This window comes from Nilaparvata lugens, chromosome 13 (genome assembly GCF_014356525.2).
Source record: "Nilaparvata lugens isolate BPH chromosome 13, ASM1435652v1, whole genome shotgun sequence".
NCBI lineage: Eukaryota > Metazoa > Arthropoda > Insecta > Hemiptera > Delphacidae > Nilaparvata > Nilaparvata lugens.
Window position 1 is genome coordinate 28786508 of NC_052516.1, and position 22196 is coordinate 28808703.

At 35.5% G+C, this 22196-nt stretch overlaps 1 protein-coding gene across 1 annotated transcript in view; it reads right to left on the reverse strand.

The window, feature by feature from the left end:
- The window catches only part of LOC120354123 (midnolin homolog), a 65120-nt gene that overhangs the window by 17594 nt on the left and 25330 nt on the right, over positions 1-22196 (reverse strand). Inside the window, 2 exon segments of the mRNA XM_039440414.1 lie at positions 7846-8667; positions 22029-22085. Of these exon segments, the coding sequence (XP_039296348.1) occupies positions 7846-8667; positions 22029-22085 (879 nt within the window).

The following is a 22196-nucleotide window of genomic DNA, read 5'->3' on the forward strand; positions in this document are numbered from 1 at the left end:
AATAGCAGTTGCATACTTCTGTTGCTCAACGAAACTCAATTTTTTCTTTTAGTATGAGACTGTAATGTTGCTATTTTAATAATAAGAGAGTAAAAATGAGAGGATATAGCCCAATTAATGTACAGGGTTGAATAAATTGTCTTCCTTTTCCATGATTGTAGATTGATGTGTACTTCTTCTAAACCACTTGGTATTTTTTTATCACCATCATAACTAATTTAGTTTATAAAATATTTTTCCTCCACCTACTGTCTAAAGTACTAACTTTACTCCCTGAAGCATAATACTAAAGTGTCACATTTTCGCTCTCGGTAGTAAAAAACAGAAAAACTCCCTAGGGAGTAAAAGTGACTCCATTTAAATAACATGGGAAGCATCTCTATATTAAAAACTTGCATGGTAATAGGTTAGAAGGTCTAAGCTCAGATGAGAAAGCATAATAGAGGTGTATGTCATTGAGTCAACTGAAATCAATACCACAACCAGAAATTTGATCAACTCATGAAATATATGTTTGTATGATATGATATTCTTAATATTAGTAGACGATAAAAATTTATAAAATTTTTAAAATATTTTATTCTATTCAAAATACCAGCCAACAAATATTTTTGATCTGCAATTCAAATCTGAACCGCGTGATCTGGAGTCAGCCATTTTTGGTAGCTTCCCAGCTGATATAATTGTTACAACTTTTGCCGATAGATAGCGCAATCGGCAGTGGCAATCAGACGACCGGTTTTTAGATTTTAGGTTATGTTGTTAGGAAACATTGTCACCAATACGTAAGTTATTAGAATGATTTTATTTGCAGTTTCTATAAAAAAATGTAGATGGAGGAAAAATGTTGTGTACATCACGAGCGAAAAATACTTTTTCTCCCTCAGGAAAATTGTTGCCCTTGGCTTCGCCTCGGGCTTCAAACTTTTTCCCTCAGGGAGAAAAAGTCGTACTTTTCACTCTAGATATACAAATAACTATTGGACTCAAAATTGAACAAAAATCATGAAGTATAAACATAACTTATTTTTGGACAATTTCTATCTAAATTTGGGAAAGGAACAGTTTTGGGCTTTAAGCCTGTTGTTCCTCTCCCAATCATTCATAGTTGAGAATTATATTCTATCTATCAATGTATAAATAAATAAATTATTATTGTAGCACCTAGTCAAGAGGATAAAGATTAACTATTCTCTTTTCAATTTAAAAGGGTACTCAGATTCATATTTTTATTCATATTAACTAGTCTATTTTGACTCTATATTGGTCCAAATTGAAGGCTATTCTTCCATACCACTTGCCACTGAGGCCCAAATTCCAGTACCGTTCAATCCAGACCCGATAATCGAATTGAAGTGGTAAATTTCGGTGGGTGTCGAATTCAGTTGGCAGCACTGCACTGATATTAGAGAACTGTTGAAAAGTGTATTGTGGGAAAATCAGCTGCATTGAGCATTGACGTGCCGTGCGTCTTATCAGTGTCCTTACAGCCAGATTCACCTTATTCTGGCAGCATTTCTCATATAGAACAACAAAACTTCCCATCTAACCAACGCTGACAGATTAAGAGGATCTTATTATAGTGAGATTCACCTAAAACTGTCAGAATTCCTCATAAACAACATCAACGTTTCCCATATAAACAATGCTGACAGGACGAAGTGAATCTTTTTATAGTGTGGTTCAACTATAACTGGCAGCATTGGTTAAATACGATGAACAATATGTTATTTATGGGCAATGCTGCCAGATTGAAATGAATGTCACTATAGAGTGAGATGACGTCACAGAGCCAAGCCATTGCTCAACCATTGATTGCTTTAGACACGTTCTACAATACTTTCAATCACGCTTACTCATTCTGCTTTGTCTCCTTCTTCTTCTTGATCTTCTTCTCCTACTTCTTCGTCTTCTTCTTGAACTTTTTCCTTTTCTTCTTCTTCTTCTTCTTCATCTTCTTGAACTTCTTCTACGCTCCCTTTTGGATAATAGTTTCTAGCCACAGCACTTCTTTTCTTGCTCTATTTTTCTCGTCTCCTTCGTCTGGCTTTTCGTGTTCATGTACAGTTCTTATTCTCCAAATACTTTTCGACCTTCAGTTCGTTTTTCATCTTTTTCCAATTTTCCACTTCTTCCAATTTCTACCAACAATTCTTCTCAAAATTCTTGTACTTAAATACCTTGATTATTGATGCCCTTCTAGTACTTACTTTTCAAATACTTCTTCTGCTCTTTGTAGGGCTACTTATCTCCCCATGCTTTCTCCCCAATCATAATTATTTTTTGTCATAGTCATTCAATTTCAGCTGTTTTACATCCATGAAATCAAGCTGGTAAACAGCTGATAAAGATTATAGAGCTGACTGTAGAACAAATAAACATATGATTCTCATTACAGCATACTATACTGTAATAGAATCATATGTTTTCTTTACAGTCGAGTAAGTTTCCAAGTTCCGAATTTGGAACAGCAAAACTGCCGCTTTTTAGCGCTCCAGGTGGATCTTTTGTCAACTACAATCAAGAAATTCCTGATTCGAAACTTGTAAACAAGGTTATGTTTATAGAATTCATGTAGTAATGTCAGCACAAGCAGGTAATGTTTTCTGTTTCTCAATTATTCTTTTCTAGATTATTTTGACAAGAAATAGTGTAAGTTACATGGACGTGAATGTCTTTTGCAGTGCTCGAATGAAACATCATTCTCGCCTGCAAAACGGCCCTTCCCGTCCTTGTGACTTGAGATACTATTATTTTCTTTGCCCTCATCATATTTACTTTTCAGTCTCTTCTTTAAAGCAATGTTTTCACATTGCTTTTCACATTCCTTGCTTATTTTGCCCTTCTGGTAGTTATTTTCTTATTTCTCATTGCCCTCTTATCTTTCACTACTTACCTTATTTCAATTCTCTTGTTCTCCTATTGTAGTTTCTTTTTATTAACAGATATTTTCATATATTTTTATTAATATTATTACTATATATTCCCCAATCTCTTCTTACACTTTTCCTTGTACAGTTCTTCACCATTCTTCAACTTTCTATCCTTCTTTTACTCTCTATTCTCACTATTGTACCTTTCTAAATTTTATTCACCTCCTTTATTCCTATGCTTTACAGCATCTCGCAAAAAACAAAAGTTAATATGTTAATGCTACTGAGTCTCTCTCAATTTTGTTCTAACATATCTTATATTATCCAAGAAACTGCTTCAAAAAGCATACTTCTCTCAATTTGGTTCTAACATATCTTATATTATCCAAGAAACTGCTTCAAAAAGCATACTTCTCTCAATTTGGTTCTAACATATCTTATATTATCCAAGAAACTGCTTCAAAAAGCATACTTCTCTCAATTTGGTTCTAACATATCTTATATTATCCCAGAAAGTGCTTCAAAAAGCATACAAGTTAGTATGAAAGCACCTTAATCAGTTCAAGTTAATATGAAAGCAGCTAAATCAGTTCCAAGTTGAAGCAACTGAACAACTCCTAATACGGCACAAACTGTATCAACTAAATAGAGCCACACAATTTGTTAACGATTATTTTCTCAAAATGGTAAAACAAAACCTGTTGATCAATTATAAACGACTACTAGGATCTAGATCGCTAATTAGTAACTGACTTTAATTGTACCAAGCCAATAAGTAGTACACGTTTCAATCACTCTACTAACTTATACCAGAGACACATAATCTACAAGACAAATAATCTTATCTTAAATATATTCACTCTATGGCATAGAAATCTTCTATTCTTCTATCATATTATCAATCTCTATCTAAATTTGGGAAAGGAACAGTTTTGGGCTTTAAGCCTGTTGTTCCTTTCCCAATCATTCATAGTTGAGAATTATATTCTATCTATCAATGTATGAATAAATAAAAAGTATATAGTGAGGTCCACGTTATAATGGCAGTGTTTGATCAACATTGGTACTGCTATCCTTCTCTATCATTCAACAAAGCGCTATCTCTTTCTCGCTTTGCTCTGTTGCCATATCGTCTTTTAACAATGTAGAATTGATAATTGATCAAAAAAAATTTCATCTTAATTATGTAAATTCATTCTGAAATCATTGAAAAATATAATTTCTTGCTTAGTAAAATATAATTGATTATTTTAAACGAGAATGAACAGTTAATATTATTACATCAATGAACCTGTATCAGCTACCGTCTATAGAAGCCATTGACAAGGCAGAGGATCGGCAACGAAGCAAATGAAGGAAATAAAACAAAAATTCTTTCGAATTCAAGCCAGTGGAAAAGGAGGGAGAGAGAGAGAGAGAGAGAGAGAGAGTGTGTGTCTCCAACCTGACAGAAAGAGTCTGAGAGAAATTAGTACCTTGATTGAGTATACCGTATTATTTACACTGATCAATCCAATTTTATCTAATTCACACGTACAATCAGTTTCCTCTCTCCTTCATTCTATCACCCTTTCTCTCTCGTTTCTTTCTCTTTCTCAGCGATGACCCAGTTCCCAATTCTTCGTTCGCCTTGAGCGATCAACCTCTGCGCGGTCACAGGCCTACTGCGTACTACGCATGCGCAATGAGTATTTACTAGACACTGATGAGAATCAGGATTAGTGACGGGAAAATCTGAGAAAATTACATAATATTGAAAAATGCCTCACATTTCAGAAAACTACTTGAAAAATTCAAGGCTCACAATTTTCGTTTATCAAATTTTCACTATATTTCCTCTCCTACAAATTCATTACTAATGTCACTTGAGTTTCATTTTTATTGGACTTAATTTATTCGTGTCAAGCAAGGTTTATCATATTATTGGTCGTTTGTCTTTGATCTGTCAAGATCTGGCCAAGGATATCAAATATTATGAAAATGAATTGATAAGAATTAATTCCATTGAAATCTAATTCCTTCACTGCCCCCACTGTGATATTTCCTCTTTATCTACTCTCAATCCTCTAATGTAATTTGCCTGTATCTCAGAGGCAATTTACGTTGATTTGGTAGAGAGTTAGTGGGAAGGATATTTTTAATATTCTTTCCGAAGAATGGACATTGATATGTCCAAAGCTCTGCCAATTTATGTAGATGCATAGCAATATAATTATCTATAGTTATTATATTACAAATTGCTTTTTCATATCAAATACAGTTCAATAATTATTTTCTTAGTCTATATTATGTAAATTCATCTATAATTTTGCTGTATTGTAAGCTATTGTATATAAGTGTATGAGCCAGTATACATTGTAATCTACATAAAGTACTCAATCAATCAATCTCTCTTTCATTCTGTCTCTCTAATAGAAGATAAATGCAGCGATTGTGTATCCCCCTCTCTTCCATCACACACTCTCACTCTCTCTCTTTCTATATCGCTTCACTAATTATCTTTTTACCCTCTTATCATCCCTCTTCAAACTTATCAATCTCACAATATTCTACTCACACTCATTCTCTCTCACAACTCTTACTCTCCCTCTATCTCTCTCTTGCACTCAACTTTCTTACTCTCTATCCAATCCAATCCTCCTCCCCTTTCACCTACCAACACCAATCAATCACCAATCTTATCATTCTCACAATTCTACTCAAACTCTATTTCTCTTACTTGTAACCATATCCCTCACTCTTTCTCCTACCCAATTCTCCTTCTCTTTCAGCCACCCAATCCTCCTCCTCTCTCCTACAAACGAACACAACACCTTCGCTCTTCTTCAAATCTCTCGCCACTCTTCTCTCCTCTAACTCTCTCTCACTCTCCTTGCTCTCTCACCAGCTCACTCTCTCTTCTAGCTCTCCAATTCTCTCCTGTAGAGCTCATTCTCTCTCGTTGCCCGGATCTCTCTCCAGCGCACACTGTGGCAACACCGCATCACACCCTCCCATCATTGAGAGCACACGACGCCTGTAAATGTGGCAACAGCGCGTTTTCTTCCCAGCTCCCACAGCCACCCACAAACTCCCGAACAGCAGATAACTGCAGCCTACTGCTGCACCGTATCTCAGTCACTGATCACACCACATTGCTCTGCTATGCTGCTCAGAGCTCCATCCAGTCTGGATTCTGCTTCTCTATTCTCCTGATCCAGGTTGCTAAGTAGCTGAGAAGTACTGACTATGGACAGCTGAGCTGCCAACTATGAAGAGTTGAGCTAGGTACTAACTATGGAGAGCTCAGTTACAAATATTGAAAAGAGCTGAGCTACAAATTACAAGGAGTTGAGCTACAAAATACAAAGAGCTGAGCCACAAACAACTGCTGGGCTGGTCCTTCATTTTCCTATTCCTAGTTGCTGAGCAGCTAGGAAGAGAAGAAGCTGAGCTACAAATTACAAAGAGCTGAGCTACAAATTACAAAGAGCTGAGCTACAAATTACAAAGAGCTGAGCTACAAATTACAAAGAGCTGAGCTACAAACTGGAGAAAGTTTTAGGCTAAAAGCTTATGCTGGTTAGCTCCTTCATTTTCCCAATCCTGGTTGCTAAGCAGCTGAGAGGAAAGCTACAAACAATAAACATCTGAGCTACAAATAACATAGAGCTCAGCTACTAACTACAGAGAGCTTTAGGCTGAATACTAATGCTGGTCTGCTTCTTTATTTTCCCAACCCTGGTTGCTAAGTAGCTGACAGGTGAGCTACACACTATTGAAAAGCTTAGCTATACGTATAGCTAACTACAGATTTGAGCTACAAATCAACAAGAATTGTGGGCTAGGCATTGTTTAATCGTAAACTTTCGACTTATAGGCTAACAGTGTTCTGTATCAGCCGATCTGCGAGAGCACAAAAACAACTGCACATCTGCATCGGAAGTGACTGTCACCAGAGAAAAGTTAGTACTTCAACTTAGGGGTTAGATCTTCCCTTACCTTTGCTGCCACTAACGTTCAGTTTTCGGGCTGTAAAGTCCTATAGTACATGTTAGAATATCTTATATGTATAATTATGGAGGAATTCCACAACATTTCAATGTCTAGAGTAGATAAAATGAATGTTTTTACTTTCCTTGCCCTATTACCATAGGTAAGGAAAGTATTGCTTTCCGAAAAAAATTAAGGTACCCCAATTTCTAAATTTCTATACGTTTCAAGGTCCCATGAGTCCAAAAAAGTGGTTTTTGGGTATTGGTCTGTATGTGTCTGTATGTGTGTGTGTGTGTGTGTGTGTATGAGTGTATGTGCGTCTGTGTACACGATATCTCATCTCCCAATTAACGGAATGACTTGAAATTTGGAACTTAAGGTCCTTACACTATAAGGATCCGACACGAACATTTTCGATCTGATGCAATTCAAGATGGCGGATAAAATGGTGAAAATGTTGTCAAAAAGAGGGTTTTTCGCGATTTTCTCGAAAACGGCTCCAACGATTTTGATCGAATTCATACCTAAAATAGTAATTGATAAGCTCTATCAACTGCCACAAGTCCCATATCTGTAAAAATTTCAGGAGCACTGTACCATCTATGCAAAGTTTGGTTTTAGATTCCCAATTATCAGGCTTCAGATACAATTTAAACAAAAAATTCCAATTGAAAAAGATTGAGCATGAAAATCTCTTCAATTAATGTCCAGTAACATTTTCTCCTAAAATTGAAAATAAGCTCGAAATTAGAGAAAATAATATTATTCAATTGCAAACTGTTGGCAACTGTTGATTCTATTAAATCATTCACTATGAAGAGATAGCAGACTTCGTGTGTCTCCAGCGATATTGTCCTGTCACCAGCTGGCTTGGATCTTTGAATAGTAGACTTGAGATGTGCGTGAACACTAGCGTTAGGTGATAAATTTTTATAACGGCAAGGAAAGTTGTGTGAGTGTGCCACACCAGATTTTTGTTATTTGAATGTTTGCTCACCTCAACAGGATCGGACTTGGAGGTGAGGACCTCACTGGAGAGCTGTTTGAGAGTCTGCGTGAGGTTGCGTGAAGCCTCAGCGAGTGCGCGCGTATCCAGGGTGGGACGGTTGGGGCCGCCGGCAGTCGGCGATGCAGGGGTTGTTCCACCGGGTGTCGCACCAGTTGCTAACCCCTCGGTCTGGGTGGACGCTCCCGCCGTCGGTGAAGATGAGGCGGAGGAGGAGGTAGATGTCGTTGTAGGCTCGCACTTGCACGGGGTGGACTCTGAGGAGGGAGGAACTTGTGGGGTGGGGGGTGGTGGAGAGGGAGTGTTTGTCGTCGTGTAGGAGGTGGTAGTAGTGGCCAGTAGAGGAACAGAGGACGGTGCGTTTGTGACGTCATCACCCGACATAGCGAACCGTTTCGGTGGCGAAGATGACGTCATGAAGCAACGTCTCAACACGTCTGAGGTAGGGTTGGCGGAGGAGGGGGAAGGAGGTGAGGAGGAGGATGGTGAGGAGGGTGAGGATGTAGCTGAACGACGATCGTCCATGAGCGACTTGTTGACGATGGAGGTGAGCGACGCCAGTGGATCCTTTGTGGACGACGTCTTTTTCGAGCTTGTCGCCGACCGGGCAGGTTTTGAGGAGGGCTGAGGAGAGCTGCTGGTCGCTGGAGTGGCAGTCGTGGTGGTGGAGGAGGTAGACGATGAGGGGGATGAGGATGAGGAGGAGGATGACGATGGAGTGACTGTGGAGAGTTGCAGCTGAATTAGCATCATGTGGTCCCCGAGACGCATGGTTAGGTTCAGAGGAGCTTTTCCTGATAGAAAGTCGTTAACCTGAAAAAAGAAACGAAAATTGAGTAAACGAGGTTTAGATATAATTCAAATCATCTTAAAACTGACACTTTGCAACGCGTATGACTACTAAGTAAACGAGGTTCAATTATAATTACAATCATTTCCAAACTGGCAATTTGCAGCGCATATGACTGTTTGTATTCATGGTATTTCAAAAAAAATATTTATATATGAAACAATATATTTTCATTTTCACACAATAAACTATTTATATGCAACTTGATCAGCCATATTGAGTAGCACTATCCATTAAGTAGGCGTTACAAATTGAATCTTTTCCAATACAATAGAAGTAGAGTGAGTAAATGAACATGTAAGATGGCAATGAAGATTACTAATAATGAAAAATTGGTGAAAATTCATAAGGAATGGATTGAGAGACTTAGTGCCGGTTGCACAAAAGCCGGTTAAATTTTTACCGTGGTTAATTCCATAAGAACCAATCAGAGAAGCCGTCTTTTCAAAAAGGCTTTCTCTGAATGGTTCTCGTAGAATTAATCACAGTTAAAATAAATCCGGCTTTTGTGCAACCGGGGCTAAGGATGTAGATACTGTAGTCGTCAGAAGAAAGATGAAAAATAAACTGACAGGAATGGAAAATAAAATACACAAGGACTTCAGAAGAAGCAAAATGAAAAGTGGGATGCTGAGTGGTGTTTCCTCTTCTTTGATCATCCTTTTCTGTCTACTCAAACTTCTTATTTTTCTTCTTCCACCTCATCCTCCTGTACTTGTTTGCGACATACCTTTTTCCCTTTTTTTCTATTTCTACCTGCCCTGAGTTCTCAACAAGACGACCTCTATCACTATATATCCAAAGCCCTCGTGCTACATATATATAGATGCTGTCAGCTGCTTCATTATAGTTGTTTTATATGAATAGAGAGGCGATGACCTCTTGGTCCCTCCGACCCATAGAACATATCTATATACATGCCTATATATATGTAGGCATTTACCTATATACACATACACATTATACATGTAGTTCAGCTGTGCGCGTGTAGTTCTATAGGCCGACCCTTTTAACAATGGGTAGTTCCATTGTTGGTGTCGGTACAGAGTTACAAGTTTCGAAATGTTTTGTAGTGCCGGGGGGTTGGGTAAGTGGTTAGGGGGCAGGTAGATGTTGACAAGAATAGGGAGGAATTGGAGGGGGAAAGTGGGAAATATGAGGGAGGTGAATAGTGAAAAAGGGAGAAAATCGAAGAGACTGTTACCAGGACGAGAAGGATATTATGAAAGAAAGGAGGAGATTTGTATGAATAATATTGTTTTCGCCACACTGCACAGAAAGCAGCTGTTTTCCAGTCCCTACGTAGATCTGAAAGACCTTGTTTGCAGACGACGTCAGAAAAGGGTTTCTTTTCCGGTCTAGCCAGAAAGTTGTCTCTTTCCAGCCGCTCATGGAAGTAGTTAATAAGTCATCCGCTAGATCGGGCGAGTGTCCACTTTCATCATCAGCTGAAGTCGCCATGATTTCAGTTCTAGTTTCGAATCAAACTAATTCGCTTCGCAACCAGTTTTATTCAATTATTTATTGTTGATTAGTGCATTCCGAATTTTCAAAAATGCTTGAAGATGACTGTGGTATTCCAAGTGAAATTTTAAAAGAATCTGAAATCCTGACTGCAAATCTTCTACCACTAAAATCAAGAGATAGGTACGATAGCTTAAAGAGTATTCTTTATTTATTTTGTCAGCAATACCTGTAGTGTGGCGAAAAATATCGTTCGCACTACGGGCAAACAAAAATGTTTTTCCAGCTCTCAATCTTTTCTAGTCCTCGGCCTACGGCGTCGGACTTGAAAACCGATTTCGAGCTGGAAAAATCTCATTTTCTGCTCTAGGTGCGAAATATACTATTTACAGTATCAAATATTTTCCTGGAGAATGATGTGTTTTGAAAATTTGTAAGCTAAAACAATATAGTGTTGTATATATAGGCTATATATAATATTGGTGTGTACAGTAGTTTCCTGGGAAACGATGTTTTAATGTTGAAAAGAATAGGGAGGAATTGGCGGGGGAAAGTGGGAAATATGAGGGAGGTGAATAGTGAAAAAGGGAGAAAATCTAAGAGACTTTTACCAGGACGAGAAGGATATTATGAAAGAAATCTAGGAGGAGATTTGTATGAATAATATTGTTTTACAGTATCAAATATTTTGCAGGGAAATGATGTTTTGAAATTTTAAGCTAAAACAATATTTTGTTTAAAAAATCACTTCACTTATTCAAATTTATAAAATAATATAAAAACTTGTAGTACCCCTTATTAAAAACGTTAAAATATTTTAAAAACTAGTTTCGACCATAGGTCATTTTCAACCCATGTGAAATGACCTATGGTCGAAACTAGTCGTTCAAATATTTTAACGTTTTTAATAAAGGGTACTTCAATTTTTTATACTGTTTCTATCAATATTTTGTTGTATAAATAATATTTGTGTGTACAGTACTTTCCTGGGAAATGATGTTTCAAGATTGTAAGCGGAAATAATTTTTCAAACAATTATCACCATACTTTAATTAGAGGTTTTGAAATTGACTTTCTTCAGAAACCTCACCTAGTTGTTCCAAATTTGTTTTTACTTCATTCTATCGACGGTAGTGTCTTGTAGTCAGAGAGTATGGGATCTAACATTCCATACATTATAAATAAAAATATATAATGTATAATAATGTATGTCATTATATAGCCGAAACATGTCGTGACAAAATAATTTAAAAAGGGTACTCAGATTTATATTTCTATTTATATTCAAAACCAGCCCTACAGAAAAAAGACAATTCATACATCATTACATTCTATACTCTCTGGATGTAGTAGAACCCTGTTTCCCCAATGAATTTATGTTCAGATAAGCAGAAAAAAACACACCATTATTTCTTATGGGAGTGTTCACACATGTTCATTCTGCCAATGTATGATTGAACACTTTTTCTTATAACCATATTATATTGTAGTAGGAATTCAACGTGAGGAAAAGTGGTTGAAGCTACCAATATGAGGAAAAATTGCTGGAAATATCATTATTAGGGAAAATGGTTGAACTTGATCAATATGAGGTGGTGAAATATTTTGAATAGAAAATTTAGAAAATAGAAAGGAGGATTAGAATACGATGCTGATTGATAAGATATCTTGAATAGTGAAATCAGAAGTAGAGGAAACTTCTATGGATTGATCAGAGTGTATAATAGGAAAATAGCAGATAATATCTGAATAAGAAGCTAAATAGATGTTCAATACGTGATGAATGATCAATGGGAACTGGGAGTGAATTGCATATTGATTAGGTTAATGCTTCACTCATGCATGTTATATAGTCACTTGTTTGTACTGCATAATAATTTATGATTGTTGAGAAAGAAGATAAATCAATCTGTTATAAAGTGTACGGTTTTCTAGACAACAAAATGGATGATTTCAGGCTCAAAAATACCTTGAAGCATGACCATTATATTTATTAGAGGTTTACAGATGGAAATTACTGAGCTATTGCATTCATTCAAGTGCTAATGAATCAAGAATTATTATTAAACGAAAATCCAAATTAAATGCTGTAAATCACCCCGAAGACTTCTGCTACTGCAGATATTGACAACAGGGTAAACAGCTAGATGGAAATTCGATGAGCTCTACTATTCAAAAATTTGTCAGTCCGGGAATCTAACCCGGTACCTCCTAATTGCCAGTCAGGAATGCTTATTCTTACACCAAACTGACAATCTCTTTATTAGAGGTAACAGTGGACTACAAAAAAATTCTATTGAAATAGTAAAATTAGTTATTCAATGAAATGTTTTGAAAATATAAATGTTCATTCTATTGAAAGCTTAATAATTGTAATAACATCTTTGATTTTTTATTATATTGGAACAGTAAATTAATCACTAAATAAAAGGAGACTTAGAATTGTCTCAACCACTTTATTTATTGAAAAATTGATAAGATAATAAAAAGTACTACACTCTGTACAAAATAACTTTTGACTTGGAGGAATATGCGGCGCAGAGAAATGGAGGGAGATCAGTCAATTACAGTGATAGATAGTCATAGGTAGAAGCGTTGCCAATTTGTTGATTAGAGTCAGTCGACTGAATGCTTCCAGAGAGGAAACTCTCTGAAATTTAACATGAGCACTTGAATACTCACTAGAAATTAGAGAATGCTGGCCGGTTCAGAACGGTAACATCACCGCCGTTGTATCCCTACCTCTGTATGCCTTCTCTGCTGCGCATGTCCTTCCCAAGTCAGAAGTAATTTTGTACGGAGTATAGTATACTGTTTAATTATATACTATTAAAATTATTGTGAGAGAGAAACTACTAGGGAGAGACGAACCCTAATGGGAAACTCCTAAGGATTCTACAAGGAGAAAAATAAGTCATATATGAGATTTTTTTATTGAATTAAAAAAGTTCTATCTCACAGAATAGTTTTTTTTTTAATTGAAATGATGATTTTTCTTTGGATAGGCCTACACTAGGCTATATTACCTAGCAATCTTTCGAGAGTTGTCACGAAGGTTGGCAACACTACAAACGTTTTTCTCAAGGAAACTCCCAAGGATTGTATGAGGGATGTTTTATTGAATGAATCAGTCTCAAAGAATATAAGTTTTGTCTATTGAAATGACGATTTTCATTTGAAAACACAAACCTATCAACTTGAACTTTCTAGAGAGGAATCACATTGTTTTGAAAACCTTGCCCATGGTTTTCTTAGGGAAACTCCCAAGGATAATATGAGGGATGTTCTATTGAATGAATCAGTCTTAAAGATGATTAGTTGTGTCGATTGAAATGGTGATCTCGTGTTGGTGCCGTGTCTAATCTTGTGTCATCCCGTTCTGTCCGATAATTGGAGGCTTTGGCCAGCCACACCCTAGAGTAGGAGAAAGGACCACACCTGCCCCGAGGGACCACAAGGGCGTAGTCCCCCCTCGCCCCACCCCACACCACCAAACAGGGTGGAGTACCTATAATAGTGTTACTTCAAACTGTCAGTATATTTTATAAATAACATTAATGGTTCCAATCCAACCGGTGCTGACAGTTTCAAGTGAATCTCCATATTTATTTATGGAATAACATCATAGTACCCTTTTCTTGAAGTTTTTAATATAAAATAACACAAATTAAAACAACTAGTTTTGATGTTTCACATCATCTTCAGGTGATGATTATATAGATTCATAGTATATTGGGTCCGAACTAATTGATAATGTACATTTTGTCCTGTTGTTTATGGTGGAAACAATATTACACATCATATAAAATAATAATATGATTGGGTAGGAACAACAGGCTTAGCCCAAAACTATTCCATTCCCAAATTTTGATAATGTTACTCATGTCAATAAAAATAGGTTATGTTTCTACTGTAAATAGTTCAAGCTCAATTTTCGTCCAAAAATAAAAATATAAGATGCAAATTTTAAATTTAGAAGAATTAAAACACCAAACGAAAGTAAAATATTACACTTAATTATCACTGCACATTAAATTGATTAAGTTATTTTATAAAATTTTGAAGCTATAAATACACACAAATTCTCACTAAGAACAGCTGGAAACATCAATGGTACAGTTGTATAGAACATTATCACAGTGCAGTATTAGATAGGCTAATAAAAATGTGCCTTTTTTTAAACGATCTTCAGGTCGTTTGTGAATTTGTAATTATTATAGATCGAAAGGGTATTAAGCGAGAATAGAGGTATAATAATATTATTTTAAATTGGGGCCTGGTTTGGAAAATTAAATTGGAGGTTTTCAGTGTTTCCACCGTTTGCACAGTGGAAGCTTAAGCTGAACTGAAACTACTTGTGGTTGAATCTCAAAAATCACATTATAGCAAACGAAATATTAAATTGATCCATATTTTGTAATAAACAATTCAAGGGCCTATTTAGCTAAGTTCTAGACTTCAAACAGCTGGAGTTAGAAAATTGGCTTTCCGAAACGGGGCATAGTCGTAGTCCACGTTTAAATTAAATTTCGAAAAACTAGAAAATTGATCACAAAATAAAATAAAGTGAAAGTAGTGTAAAGTTTCAGCTATTTTGAATTATATAGGAATGTTTCAATTCAAGAAAAAACTTTTCCAATTATAGAAATGAGAAAATAAAGATTATCATAAAAACTACGACTACGCCCCGTTTCGGAAAGCCAATTTTCTGACTCCAGCTCTTTAAAGTCTAGAACTTAGCTAAATAGGCCCTTGAATTCTTTATTAGAAAACTTAACTAAATCCCGAGCTCGGAAACTGAGTAATCTGAGTTTAAACTGTTACTGTGCAAACTGCAAACGGCCCTCAGTGACTCAAGTATTTGTCTCTACAGTTATTATAGATGAACAAAGCTCAACACACTAATAACGAACGCATTTACACTGAACTAATATTGATAATTGACCGAGCGAAGTGAGGTCTAAGATTCAAGTCGACGGTTTGGCATTTTTCTCTTAATGTTTAAATGTTTTTATGTTGTGCATTTACGACGAAACGCGGTAATAAATTTCCATGAAATTTGACAGGTACGTTCCTTTTTTAATTGCGCGTCGACGTATATACAAGGTTTTTGGAAATTTTGCATTTCAAGGATAATATAAAAGGAAAAAGGAGCCTCCTTCATACGCCAATATTAGAGTAAAAATCAGACTATAGAATTATTCATCATAAATCAGCTGACAAGTGATCACAGATGTGTGGAGAAGCCAGTCTATTGCTGTATTTCCATAAGGTCTTTAGTTTCAATCAGGTACTTGTGGATGAGAATACTGCGTGAGGTCTACTGTTCACAGAACTACTAGTACTTTTGAAAATGTGTTCCTCAAATCAGCCTCATTATCATAACCTGACAACCGAATCCATTTTTCTCTATCAGATCTGATCTAGATCAGTGCACCTAAGAATTACTAGATAGAAAACTATCAGACTATTATAAAGGAAAAACGTGATAAGCTGCCAACATGATGTGTAGTAAGACCCAGACCAACTAGACAGAAGTATTTTCAAGTCAGTGAACCAGATATTGTCATGTAAATGGCGTTTGCTGCTTTTATGCAATCACCATTTCTTGTCATGAGACATGAGCACTGAGCAGTCACAATAATTATTTATGAATCCATACGATAGCTAGGACTGCCCGATTGGGAACGCCATATTCATTTCTATTTATGAGCTAGATAGTGATGCGTCTCTTAACTGCTTCTTGGATGATACTTCAGGATATTGAGGTCTACATGTTATAAACAGCAAATTGTTGGAAACCATTTCATTCTTTAATAGTTTCTGAAAATTAATTTTAGTGATTAATGTCGATTTACTGAACCGTGTTTAATTTGTAATTTTGAAATTCATTAAGTTAAAAAATTAACATAAGTACAGTATATGTGTCTAATGTGTATGAACCAAAATCAAGTTGAGCGGTTTAATTTTTGCAGGTTCAACTAGTGCTTATAGTTTTACTTATGAAATTAAATATAAATTTATCAATGACTTATTAATAATTATGAATAAACTGGGTTGTTGTCAAAATATCACTCATTTATTTTAAAAAATCACAAACATGTTTAACACCAATGGTGTCATCTTCAGTCCAATACCATTGATGTTGAAACATGTTTGTGATTTTAAAAATAAATGAGTGATATTTTGACAACAGCCCAGTTTTTTCCATTATGGATAGGTATCACAATATCTCACCATCAACAATCAACAATATCTGAAGTGACTTATTAATTATTTGAGTAGGAAATGGTCAAGCATGCAGTACACCTCTGGATGTTTGGGATTTCACCCTTTCTTAAAATGAAATTGAAACTATCCAGTATAAAAACCTTCAATGAACAGATTGAACTTCAGTTTCGTATATTGAACTGTGATTTTCAAGAAAAACAGTCAAATAATGTGAAAAAGCAAGTTTGTATTATTGTTCAAGATTTAATTGAGTTTTGGAATTAATGAAAAAATGAGACACACATGTTGTCAATACCACTTTAATTTTGTTTTACCTTGTAAAACAAAGTTTTGAAATTATTGAGAGATTTGACTCTGCCAACGTTACGTCTGTCATTTGAAATTTTGGAATTTATGGCTGATGTATGGCTAATCGTTGTAAGCTATTTTGTAATTTTCTGGCTAACAAATTTTAATTTGGAATTTATGGCTGATGTCATAATCCTTGTAAGCTATTTTGCAATTTTATGGCTAAAACATTTGAATTTGGAATTTATGGCTAATGTATGGCTAATCGTTGTAAGTTATTTAATAATTTTAGGGCAAACAAATTTGAATTAGGAATCTACGGTTTGTCCTTCGTTGAATTTCCTACATCTTCATTAAATTTACTTGTCTCTCTTATATTCTTCTCCGCCACTACCATCTTGGCACTCAAATACCATCTTCATCAGTTTCCAAACCACCCTCCATGACAGGTTTCAACTTACAGTCAGCTGATCGCGCTTTGAAAAACACAACAAAGGATTGGGGGGAGCAGAGGGCAGGTGTTTCCTTTTTAGCCACATTCAAGGTCAGTTTCTTTGTGTCCTCTCTCCCTCTTCATTCCATTCTCATCATCATCATCATCTTCTTCTTCTTCTTCTACTTCTTCCACTTCTACTTCTATTGTCGCCTTTTCTTGTTTGCCTTATTCTCCTTTTCTTCATCACCATCTTCTTCTTCTTCTACTTCTATAGTAACCGTTACCTTCTACATAGTATGAGAACTTATTCATGATATTTGATTTTCTTGAGCTGAATTACGAAAAGAGAGGAAAAAGTGAAAAGCAGGATGACAAGAAGAGGACGGGAAAATTAAATAAAATCAAATTAAGTAAAGGAAAGGAGGGAGAGGTAGAAAAGGATATGGATATTCAAATTAAACCAATTTATTCACTCGAAATTCATACAAAATATTCACAAAAGTATAGAACGACAGCTGGGTTACGAGTGAACAAGATGTCACAACATGTCACAAAAAAGTACAGTAAGTTACTAGACATTGTTGGCGAATAGGAGTCAGATACAAGTGCTATAATAAGACTACGTTAGATATTTAAATTATCGATTGCGATGTAGTGCCCTAGAGGGAGGAGTTTAAAAAGGAAGTTTAAAAGGAAGGAGATTGAAAAGTAAAGAAAGGGGGAAGATGATAAACAGTGCTGTAATTCACCTGAGCACGAAGAAGATTAACAGAGAAAAACAGAGGATGAGAAGTGGAGGAGAAACTATGAGACGCATTGGAGGAAACCGAAAAGGAAATCGATAAAACAAAGTATGAAATAAGCCGAGAGAATAGGGAAGAGAGAAAGGCGAACTAGTAAACAAGTAGGAGGACAGGTAATAGGTAGGTTCAAGAAATCAAGTAGGTAAGCATCAAACACTAATAAATGACAAAGAAAAATCAGAAAATAAAAAGGAGACGAATGAGTGTAACAAGAGAACGTGAAGGATGAGAAATAGAAGGTGGTGGATGAGAAGGAGTAGGAGGGTGAGGAAGGGGGAAGAGAATTTGTAGAAGGCGAAGGATGTGTAGGAGGAGGAGGAGATGGTGGAGAATGAGAAGGTGAAAAAGGACAGATTAGAGGATAAGAAGGTTGATGTGTGAGGATGAGGAGGAGGAGGAAGAGGATGGGGATGAGTGGTGAGTAGTAGGATGAGATGGAAGAGGAGGAGGAGGAGGAGGATAGGATGAGAAGGAGGAGGATAAGCAAGAGGCAATCTGGTATCACCCAGTAGTCTGGTCTGGTAATTTCATTTCAAGTCTCCTGGATGCTGTCATACTATCTCTACAGTGTTGCCAATGTTACCCCAATACACTCACACACCACACAGTGCTCTCCTACAAGAAAACCCATCTCACTCCAATCCTGCGACCTCACCTCCTTTCCTATCCTTACTAAATGGACTATTCTGTGTGTACTATGGACCATCTTCTACCTGGAACATCTTTCCACTAAAATATTCCTCCATTCTATTCACTTCACGCTATTAGCGTTGGCTGGATTGGAAACAATTGATGTTAATTGTGAGAAATCTTGAATTTCTGAATTTGAATTTATTTATTTGCCAAAAAAAAAATACAAAGGAAGCTTTACAAAAAAAAGATATACCACTTCCCTAAAGTACATACATAAAAATTCAGGAGCTGCTAATTTATTAAATTAGAAAAATGATAGCAAATAAATCCTGAATACAGACTGTTTGAAATTAATTTCTAAATCCACTTAGAATTGTCAGCTATGGTTAAATTAGAAACCATCGATGTTATTGAAAAAGGAATACTGACAGTTTAAAATTCATCTAAAAATTGTAAAATTCCTTTAAAATTGTCAGCTTTGGTTGGATTGGGAAGCATTGACGTTATTTATAAGGAATGCTGACTGTATTGAATCTCAGTATACTCAATCCACAGCCCCGGTTCACCGAAAAAGTATTGCCTCATCATTTTAGTATTCACCCATTCACGGAGTTAGCTTCCGGTGATGATGATTCATTGATAATATATCGTAATTATACTGTAGGACTGCAATCAACCTCTAATCTGTTTCGGGGAAATTATTATCTTGCTTCAATTTTCTCAGAGATCAGAAAAAATAGGCTATACACCCATAGGCCAAGAGAGATCAATCTTTGAAAATAAGTTACTACTAAAATATTCTCTAAAAATATCATGAATGTATTGTAAAATTCATAGATGACACCATAAGTATTGAATCGTGCATGTAATTTCACAATAAATTCCTGATACTTTAGAGAATATACTAGTGTTTCATTATGGATAAATATCACTAAATCTAACCAAAAACAGTACCTATATGATAAGATCTTCAGCTAAAAAATAAAATAACATCATTGTTAATTTTATTTTCGAGATTAAATGGAAAAATTAGAAAAGCCTCAAATTTCAGATTCGAATTCAACTCGCCCCAAAATATATATAGAACCTTGGAGCAAAATTCTTCCGGGGCTGTTTCCTGAAAAAAGACCATTTGACTGGAATACATTGCTTGATGCCCCACATGAGCTCTATGCTTGTGCGTGGGTAATGAGACGGATAATGAGATGGGTGTGCCTAGAACTTAAAGTGGGTTTCGAACCACCGGAAAGCGATTTTAAACTCATAAAAATAGATTTTAGAGCGGTTCGGCTCTTAAAGTGATCACCCTTACAACGTACGAGAGTTACGTTAAACGAAAGTAGCAGACGCATAAATCTTGTCTTATCGATAGTTTATCAGCGGGACCACGACACTAAACAATTTCCAAAGCTTGGAGTATAATAATAGTATGCTTGTCTAAGAATAATTTAAAATCTATCAAACGGTTTCCAAAATATTAAAAAAATAACTTGCTTTAACTAGTGTGACAGCACTTGTATCATGCTCCAAAAAACCGTGAAATATTTTTAAATTTACACTACACTATTCCATATATACGAATAACAAGCAAGCAAAACCCATTTATTATCTCAAAATGGAAACCGTATCTTATTCATCGACCTTGTTTAAAAACGTGTCTGAACGAAAGGAATTATAATTAATTATTCATAGCTGTAATCTCCGTTTCTACATCCAAAATGAAACACTTTCATCCACCTTTCTAGAAAAAAGTTACCCGGTTTTCCAATCTTCTCCTCATTTCCAAGTCTACATACTTTTCCTAACCATTCACCCTTATTACCTTTTTCAAATAAGAGTAATAAATAATTAATCTAATAAACATCCCTTCAAATATTTGTCTTCCATTAGTTTCCTCAATATTAGAAGATTAAATACTGTCCCTTCTCGTAGGAATAACATGAAAAATCTTTTCTTCTCGGTAGTACTATTTTTGTTGGAATATTTGCATTGTAGAGTGCAATATTATTGATCAGTTCTCCCGTCAGGTAGCCTACTACCAACCAATAAAAGGCATACGAATGTTACTATCATCAGCTCTACTACAAAATCAATACCTTCTTTTGAAAGGAAATTTGATACATTGCCCCATGAGGAAGTATTTGAGATTTGTTAAATATTCAATACTTCAAACCGCCTTTATTTGATAAAAATTTAATACTTTGCCCTACGAGGAAGCAAAATATTTCATTTGAGATTTGTTAAATACTCATAATCACTTTGATTGACTCAGACTCATTGATGAGTTATTAGGTTATTTATCACATTAAGTGAGAATGATCTTATGAAATAATGATGAAGTGGAATAAAATTAGGCTAATTACAGAAAAAATAATGTGATAGAATGAATGAATTACCTGAGAATCGTTTAGGCTTTCTAGGGCTTGCATCACACTTTGTTCCGGGCGCTGTGCCTGTACAAAAGAAACAATTATTAATGAGTACGTCTCACTTGAAAAATAATATTTAAAATATAAGAATAAGGGCAACAGCGGTATCTTTTGCTTGAAACAGAGCTTCAAGCTCTTGAAAACTAAAACTTTCCATGAGATTTCTTGTTAAAATATTTCACTCCTGTTCACAGAACAAATTTCCGAAATTTAATTCCAATCAATCAAAATTTTTGGAATCCATAGAGCACACATAAACACATAGGAATATAAATTTTTAAAGAATGATTTTATTGTAGCCTACTATAAAGTAAAGGAATATTATGATTATTTCTGTAATCTCCGTTTCTACATCCAAAATGAAACACTTTCATCCACCTTTCTAGAAAAAAGTTACCCGGTTTTCCAATCTTCTCCTCATTTCCAAGTCTACATACTTTTCCTAACCATTCACCCTTATTACCTTTTTCAAATAAGAGTAATAAATAATTAATCTAATAAACATCCCTTCAAATATTTGTCTTCCATTAGTTTCCTCAATATTAGAAGATTAAATACTGTCCCTTCTCGTAGGAATAACATGAAAAATCTTTTCTTCTCGGTAGTACTATTTTTGTTGGAATATTTGCATTGTAGAGTGCAATATTATTGATCAGTTCTCCCGTCAGGTAGCCTACTACCCACCAATAAAAGGCATACGAACGTTACTAGTATTACCAGCTCCACTACAAAATCAATACCTTCTTTTGAAAGGAAATTTGATACATTGCCCCATGAGGAAGTATTTGAGATTTGTTAAATATTCAATACTTCAAACCGCCTTTATTTGATAAAAATTTAATACTTTGCCCTACGAGGAAGCAAAATATTTCATTAGAGATTTGTTAAATACTCATAATCACTTTGATTGACTCAGACTCATTGATGAGTTATTAGGTTATTTATCACGTTAAGTGAGAATGATCTTATGAAATAATGATGAAGTGGAATAAAATTAGGCTAAATACAGAAAAAATAATGTGATAGAATGAATGAATTACCTGAGAATCGTTTAGGCTTTCTAGGGCTTGCATCACACTTTGTTCCGGGCGCTGTGCCTGTACAAAAGAAACAATTATTAATGAGTACGTCTCACTTGAAAAATAATATTTAAAATATAAGAATAAGGGCAACAGCGGTATCTTTTGCTTGAAACAGAGCTTCAAGCT